Genomic DNA, 8,379 nt, shown 5'->3' with positions numbered 1-8,379 from the left:
GCTCTGCTGGGAGGGGTACGAGCCCACCAGGCCCAGTCTTGGGGCTTCTGGAAGGTTCCTGGAGGCGGCTTGTTTGGGCCCAGTCCAAAGGTTGAGCTGGCCTGCCAGGGAGTCAGGGACAAAGGGCAGCGAGAGGCGCGGCCGGTGCCAGCGAGGCCTGTTTGGACCCTGAGAGGAGGGGCTTGTGCCTCAGAGGGGCTGGGGGTCAGGAAAGGCGTCCTCCCCTAGGGCGGGGTTGGGGCAGGGGCTGGGGGCAACAGGTGACGCCGTGTGCTGTAACATTTCCTAGCATGCCACACGTGGGCTGCGATTGCTCCGGGCAGCTGTGGACTTCCTTTCGCAATCCATTATTTACCATTTTGTACTCTTCTTTTTAAATTTTTTTAAAAAGACTCATTAGCTTAGTGTTTCTTCCTGGATTCCTGCTTTTAAAGATGGCTTCCAAGTGTCCCAGGCTTCAGAACCACCAGAACCTGAAGGCAGAACGACGGGACAGCAGGAGCAGGCTGGGGCAGGGGGTCAGGGCACCCAGCCTTGGAGGGCGGGGCCGGATGAGGCTACTTGCCCAGAGCTGGGTCCTGTCCTGCAGGCAAGGGCCAGGAGTGCCCCCGGCTTATGGGTGTGGGTCAGGCAAGGGCACCCCTGGCTCCCAGGTGCAGCTGGGGAGGTGGCCTGGTTCTCGGCAGGGCTGAGGGCCACTGGCTCTCCCGTTTTCAGGGGATCGTGGTTCATCTGGGCCCGGCTGGGGTCGCAGGCGGGAGGAGGCTGCTGGCACCCAGACAGGAAGCGGCCCGGGGCCCCAGGGCCCTGTGATGCCAGGCTCTCGGCCATCCCCGGCCGCCCCCTCCCACCAGCAGGCCTAGGGCAGGCCCAGCCAGCCCTACCTCCAGGCCCTGGAGCTCGACCTCTGACCTCCCCAGGGTCCAGAATGGCCTTCTGACCCACTCTTGTTTGGGCTTTTTTGGGGGGCCTCTTCCTGCACATGAGGCTCCCTGCTGTTTCCACAGGGAACAAACCTTCAGGAGGGCACGAGACAAGCAGTAGAGGGAAGGGAGGGAGCCGGCCAGGGCGGTGGCCGTCCTCACCAGGGCGGGCAGCGGTCACTGCCACGGCCCCCGCAGTGTGGGCTGGAACCCACCCAGTCCTCACAAGCAGGTGCCTTTGTTACCCTTTTTTCTTCTAAGGAATTTGAGGTAGAGAGAGGCTCAGTCGGTGGCTGGGGGCAGCGACCAGGGCGCCAAGGGCAGAGGGGGGAGGCGGCCCGGGGCCTGGTGTGGACCTCACAGGGCTCAGGCAGCTGAGGGGGCCGCCCTTCTTTGCCGGTGCCCGGGAGAGCACACCCCTCAAACCGCCCACCCCCAGGACCCCGTCCTCCCCCACTGCCACGGCTCCCAGGATGGCTGGCGGGCCCCGCGGCTGCCCTCGGAGCGCTGGGGGCTGGATGCGTCCCCACGGTCCTCGGCGGGGGGCTCCTCAGCCGGGCCACCAGAGGGCGCTGCCTCCCGCCCGCCCTCCCCGTGTCCTGGGCGTGGGCTCCTGGAATCCCCAGGGAGCACCCGGGCTGCTCTGCTCCGCGTGGGGCAGAGCCAAGGCAGCGCCGGCCTGGCCAGGGTGCCCTCTCTGCAACCCTCCCTCTCCCGCGGCCGCCCGCGCTGCCCGCACGTCCGACCCCAAAGCCAATCTTCTTGCACAGTCCCCAAAGATGCCTCAAAAAGAGCCTGAGCTCCAGCCCCCACCCCCTGGACATTTGGGCACAGTGGGGAGGGGCCCCCAGCACCCGCTTTTTGGTAGAAGCAGGGTGAGGGGCCCGGCTCCCCCGCGGCGGGCTCCCAGCCCCTCCGGCTCTCCACTCTCCTTCCGGGCAGGCTGGGGACTGCCGGCGGGCATGTGCCCCTTCCACTCCCATGGACCGCATGGCCCACCTGTGCCAGGTGTGCCAGGCTGGAGGGAAAGGCAGGCAGAAGGGCTGGCACTGGGGAGGCGGAGGACGGCCTGGCATGGACTTCCACACCCGGCAAGCACTCGGCTGACCCCTTCGCTCCCAGCACCAGCGCCTGGCAGGCCGTGGCGAGGGCTTGGCTCCGGCTGTGACCCCCTTGCTGGGCACCGCCCAGCAGAGACCTCAGATGCCCTCTGCAGTCTAAAGGCAGCTGCTGGCAGCGTTAGAACGTGCAAAGAACTCACGTGTCTCAAGAGCAGGTTTATTTCGGGGAGAAGTGGGAGAGAAGGGAGATGGGCAGATCCAGCTCAGCCTGCCAATCACGCCCACCCCAGCAGCCCAGAACAGCTTGGGGTCACCCCACGCCCAACTTGGCGCTGCACTCAGCTGTCAGAGAGCTGCGTGGGCAGAGGGAAGGCTCCAGGGGGCCCCGGCGCCCACCAGCCCACCCCCACGGGACCTGCCAACCCGGGGGAGCCCCTGCTGCGCAGCAATGCTTCCTGCCGGGGGCATTTTGCAGTTATCTATGGAAAACTCAGCACCTGAATTAGCAGGATCACAAAGTTACCTCCTAAAACTTGACAGAAGAGGCAAGATTTTTAAAAATGTGGCATTTGGCCCAGAAAGCGGTGAGGGGTGCTGGCGTTGGTCTTCGCCCTTGTCGGGGCAGACGCTCCCTCCTCGGGCTCTGCGCAGTCCAGAGGGCAGCTCTCCAAAGTACTCAGGCCTCTGGGGGGGGAACCCAGACAGGAAGTGGGTGCCGGCCAGAGGCCAGAGCGGAGGGCCCAGGTGAGCAGGGAGGAGCCAGTGGGCAGGGCTGGGGCGGGGCCGCTGGAAAGCGGGGACCCCTGGCTGGCCTTCGCAGGGCGCTGAGGAGCCCCGCACCCCACTCCTGAAGTCTGTGGTATGACAGGAGACGCGGGGTGCAAAGAGCCGGGCGGCCGAGGCAGTGCTTCTGTGTCGCGCTCCCAGCCGCTGCAGAGGGCGGCCAGAATCCAAAGGGGATCCTCAAATAAGCAGCCACGCCAGGTCCCTCATGTCAAACTGCTTTATTACATCTTAAATAACAGTACAGCTTAATATAGCATCTATCTTGCATCCAGCTTCCTTGCAGTACACTGACTTTAAAATTAAATACAAAAGGTGAAGAGGATACAGGTGCAGAGCCGCTACAGGGTGGTTTTATGCAGAGAAAGGGGGTCTCCTGTGTCCTCGTCCCACCAGGCCCACGTCACAGCGGTTTTGTACAGGACGCTGCAGAGGGGAGCGGAGACAAGCCTCGCCTGCCGCCACGGACCAGCACCTGGGAGCCGGCGGAGGCAGAGGTGACAGAACCTGCTGCCCACGTGCTGCTGAACATCGGGCTGGGAAAGAAAACCGTGCAGTGGCCTGCCTCGGGTGCAGAAAGCTTTGCTGCAGGGGGGACGACAGACGGACGGGGACGACACAGGCCCTGGGGTCGACTTGAGAAGAGGAGGGTCACAGTCTCTATCCCTGTCCCTCCCCACCTTCAGACTCCAACAGCAACCATCTGGAACAGGACTTATTTGCCCAAGAAAAAAAGTGAGTCATCGGGTGACCCGAGTGCGCGGAGCTGCCGGCAGGGCTGCGCCATTGCGCCCCGCAGCAGCAGCAAGGCGTCAGAGCTGCAAAGGCGACAGCCTTAAAGGTTATTTCTTAAAGAAAAAGACACGAAGGACTAAGTCCTCTGTGCACCTGGAGCGTTTCTACAGCATGCGATTCTAAGAGCAAACCCACCCAGGATGGCAAACCATCAAATGTTTTAAAATTTAACTTAGAAAGTTCAGATCATTATTTTCAAAACATTGATTTGTACAGGGTTTCACACACAAATAACTGACAATCCAAGCACGAGACAGGCATCTCTCCTGAACGGGGGCTCCTGCGGCAGGGCGGTAGTGTTGGGCTGTCTAAGCTTCCCTCCCACTTCCCAAGGAAACCCGAGGGGAGATTAAAACCCTAGCGTGGAAGGTGGAGAGGGGTCGGGATGAGAGGGTGCCTGATGGGAGGGAGCTATTCAGAGGCGAGAAAGGCTCTTTCTTGATCCGGTACCGTCCACAGCATTGCTCAGCTGCCTGACGTCTGTTTAGCATTTTCTGCTCTACGCCGCGTTTGTACGCAACGACTATCTGTGACACTTGACAAAAAGTAGGAACACCAGGAACTTGATTTACATCATCTACAGCCCAGAGAGACGGCTGGCCTCTCTGCTTAACATAAAGAAGTATTTTAAAAAGGAAATATGAATGTTTTCAAAATCCTGCTACAAACACGACTGGAAATTCAGAAACTATTACAAGATAAAGTCCTCAACTTGTTTTGCATGAAAATCACAAAACAGGATCACTGGTCTAAAATGCAAATAAACTAGTGAAAAGTTGTGTCTGTTTCACAATTACACTCAAGTTTACCTTCTGATTAACATTTTTATTATAGTATTTCCTTTTAAAATTCATTCAAGACAAAAAAGAAAACGAAGACAATGGTCCCAAAAGGAATGCACAATTTTCGTTTACAGCCATAGAGACCCTTCTCGTAATGGGAATTGTGCTCTTGTTCAGCAGTAAGTGAAGGAAAAGAAGATCCTGCCCTTTTGAAGTTGAGGGGTGCGGGGTGTCCACGTCAGCGTGGCCGGACTAGATACGCTGTCGCCGCCGACTCTCCCAGGGCTGGAAGGCTCTTCCAGTCGCTGCGGAGTCCGTCTGCCATTTTAAACAGAATTCACACTGATGTTACAAAGTGGAAACCACAACAAGACTGCCGGGAGGGTCACCGCTATCCCGGGAACAGGCTCGCTCCGGGCACGGGAGCGCTTCCACAGCCAGCTCTCTTGTGCCTGCAGCCACGGGGCTCCATGTCCAGTTTGACATAAACAACCTTATTGCAATTCTAAATCAACTCTATCAAATTTACCTGGAAACCCCGAATCCCAACCTCATGTGAGACAGTCCACAGAGCCGTACCTGGAGGGCTGGGGCACCGCTTACCTGTCGGCCTCAGTTCCAGATCTTGAGGAAGCTGTCCCAGGACCCTGTGGCCACGGCCATGCCATCGTCAGTCACGCCCAGGCAGCTCACGCGGTTGTCGTGCCCGGCCAGGACACCTGGGGCAGAGCAGGCACAGTCACCTGAGGGCCTGCCGCGCCCCACCGAGGGGAGCAGCTCGGCCCTGGAGGGTGAAGACCCTGAGTCCCCGGTGGCCAGGGCCCCGAGTCCTCAGCGACAGAAGGCCAGCAGAGGGGGGAGTTTCCCCACGTGGAAATGAAAGTGAAGCACATCACCAGTCTGGTCCAAGGGGAATAAGGGCTAACAGACGCCTTCTCTTACAATAACCTGGATGTGCCTTTAGTTTTCAAGTAAAACAAAAATACTCCAAAAACTGCTGCATCCTGCTGAACCAGCAGCAGGACTGACCCCGAAAGGAAAATGGGGGAAACACAGCTGGGACTGCCCCAAACTGCTCCACAATGGGGTCAGCTAAGATTCTGAAGAAGAAAGAGGTGAACTCCAGGGTGACCAGCACCCTAAGAAATGACAAGGGGGGCCTTAGGATCTGAGGGCTGCAGCTATTGCGCAACGGACAGCAGGACAGCAGGAGGCCACTGGGTAAGGGTGCCCAGGGCCACCGCCCTTCAGGCTGAGTATGCTGATGGGCACGGCTGCCTGAGCGCCAGTGGCTCGTGTGCGAGTAGTGGGACAACATCCTGGTCTAAACAAGAGGCACTCGGCGTGGGCAGTGTTTGAGGATTTAGCGGCCAAAGCTGGGTGTGCTTCCAGGGAGCTAACGGTGGGGGGCAGGGGTGAGGTCAAGCTGAGACCAGGCGGGAGATGCTGCAAGTACCACACAGGAACCCAGCAATAAATGTGTCACGAAGACAGCATGGCGATAAGGGAAATCTATCGCCCAGAGGCGCCATGTGCGCACGCAGCATTTTAACCCGGAGCATCTCATGCTGACTTCTGTGCACTCAGGTGGTAAGAAGCTTAATAAAAAATGGAGCAAAACCACACAATAAAAAAAATAAAAACGACCCCAGTCTCAAAAGAGTTTACAACAAGAGCACAAGGCTCTGGGCCGCATGTGACCCACTCCTGCCCCTGGAGCCCAGCGCGCGCGACAGAGATGAGGGACGCAGGGTGGCAGACTGCCCTACGGGTGAGGGTGCGACAGCGCCACTGCCTCAACACCCGCGTCCTCCTGGATAAGCTTCAGCCACTGTTTTCAACTTCCTTCCAGAAGGACCCAAGGGTTCTCATAGAGCCCTTCCCTCGGCTCCTACACACTGGTGTCGGCTGAGTGAAGGGCGATTCACACTGGGATGCGAAACTCTCTGCTAAGGCCGAGGCTCCTGGGCCAGGAGAGGGAGTAGAGGAGAAACGGGGGTGCTCTCCCCAGAGGATGGGGAAGCCCAGGAAGCCGGCACTTCTTCTATCCTAAGCGCTGAGGATTCTCAAGTGCCAATATTACTCAAATTCAAATGCCCAACGTCCATTTCTGATACAGGAAGCTCTTTTCTGTGCAAGCTTTGTTTTGATACACTTGACAGTAACTCACCTAAACTGACCTGATGTGCACAATTCAGACTTGCCCACCTCTGCCGCTGGGCTGCCCCCTGCACCTGCCCCCCCCCAGATGTGGTGACCCTGTGACCAGAGGGAGCAGAGAACAGTCGCCTCTGCCGCCAGGCCTGCGGGCTCGAGGCGGCCCAGCTTCTCACCCCCCCGCAACTTCCACCTCAGCTTCTCCAACCACGCAGTGGGAAAGCCTTCCTAGGGGTTTTCTGAGGACCACGTGAATTAAACGTGAAGATCTCAGAGCAGGCAGCCCTATTATCGTATAAAAAGTAAACAGCAACGGGAATGAAAACGAGGACAGGGTGTGCGGTCAGAGGTGGAACGACACGGCTTGCCTCTGCGGTACCATTGTGCACAACAGCCGAGGGTGGAGGGAGCCAGCGCCCTGCAGTGGACAAACAAAATGTGGCCCATCCCCGCAACCGGGTAGTATTTAGCCCTAAAAAAGAATGGCGCTCTGATACATGCTACCACTTGGATGAACTCTGAACATGTCATTAGGTTAGACACAAAAGGACAGATGTTACGTGCTCTCACTTAGATGAAATATATATAATATGGAACTTCAAAGAGACGAAAAGCAGATTACGGGTTCCCAGCGGCCTGGGGGTAGGGAATGGGGAGTTATGACTTAATGGGCACAGAGTTTCCATCTGGGGTGTGGAAAAAGTTTGGTGATGGGTGGTGGTGACCGCGGCACAACACTGGGTATGTACCTGGTATCGCTGAATTGCACATGAGCGGGTAAAATGGAAACGATGTGCTGCTCACATGTTACCACAATGAAAGTTACAAAACACGAGCTTGTCACTAAAAACACGTGCGCCCGTGAGAGTCAAGGCCGCCGCGCGTGCGACCTGACTGTTGGGGGAGACTTCTGTGAACACGGCCTCGGGGTGCGCTTCTGGGAACAGGCTGGGAGGGATGTTGGGGATCTGCGTGTGCCCGTCGTCTCCTTGCCTGTCTGATGCATTTGCCACTTACTAATTATCAGGAAACAGACCAAAACTGGTAGACAGAGTTTAGGCGAAAAGAAGGCAACAATGTAATCAAACAAAAACCAAGTTCCACAGCTTTCGCTGCGTGCACCCTGACTGGGGCTACGTTCCCCGCCTGGTCTGCGTCACGGGAGGAACGCAGAAGGCTGCTGTCACTCGCACTGGAGTCAGAAAGGAGTCACTAGGCCAGAGGCCCCTCTGATGCAAGCAGGATTCCCGTGCAGTGATGCTAAAAAGTGCTGCCTCCACGGGCTCCACAGTCAGCCTGTGAAAGCAGAGCCGTGGTGTGTGGCCAGACAGAGCGCACACGGGGGCAGGCAGCCCGGGCCCGGGACTGTGAGCTGCCGAGAGCCTCCCCACCGCCAGAACAGCAGTGAGCACTCGGCTCCTCCCTGCCCCCCCAGGTCTCCAGGTTAGCGTGTGCAAGAGCTGCTGGAAGCTGCGCTCAGCACCAAGCCTGGCCCCGCGTCCCGCCAGCCTGCACAACACAAACCTCGAATTCAGCACACTGTGTCTGTCCTGAAGTGTCCGGGGACACAGAGGGGCCCCACGGTCACCCACCTGCCCGGTCTGCTTTGAGTGCGTCCCAGACGTTGCAGTTGAAGTCATCGTAGCCAGCGAGTAGGAGGCGCCCGCTCTTGGAGAAGGACACAGAGGTGATCCCGCAGATGATGTTATCGTGGGAGTACGTCATGAGCTCCTGATCTGCACGAAGGTCGAACAGCCTACAGGTAGCGTCGTCTGAGCCGGTGGCAAAGGCATTGCCATTTGGAAAGAACTTTGGAAAGAGAAAGCAAATCAAGACAGCACATCACTGATCACAGAGAAATGCTGGAAATAGGGCTCA

The 8,379-nt window shown here is 58.1% G+C and overlaps 1 protein-coding gene across 11 annotated transcripts in view; it reads right to left on the bottom strand.

Moving 5' to 3' along the window:
* Positions 1–2,973: 2,973 nt before the first annotated feature.
* The window catches only part of GNB1 (G protein subunit beta 1), an 87,168-nt gene continuing 81,762 nt past the window's right edge, over positions 2,974–8,379 (bottom strand). For all 11 annotated transcript variants that reach the window (XM_058304618.2, XM_058304622.2, XM_058304619.1 and 8 more), the window contains 3 exons: positions 8,094–8,310; positions 4,948–5,063; positions 2,974–4,662 (listed from right to left, as the gene is read on the bottom strand). In XM_058304618.2, the coding sequence (XP_058160601.1) occupies positions 4,957–5,063; positions 8,094–8,310 (324 nt within the window). In that variant the 3' untranslated portion in view covers positions 2,974–4,662; positions 4,948–4,956. The remainder of the gene's footprint in view (positions 4,663–4,947; positions 5,064–8,093; positions 8,311–8,379) is intronic.

The sequence above is a fragment of the Dasypus novemcinctus genome, chromosome 9 (genome assembly GCF_030445035.2).
Source record: "Dasypus novemcinctus isolate mDasNov1 chromosome 9, mDasNov1.1.hap2, whole genome shotgun sequence".
NCBI lineage: Eukaryota > Metazoa > Chordata > Mammalia > Cingulata > Dasypodidae > Dasypus > Dasypus novemcinctus.
Note: the sequence above shows the minus strand (reverse complement) of the source record. Positions and strands in the feature narration are given on the sequence as shown.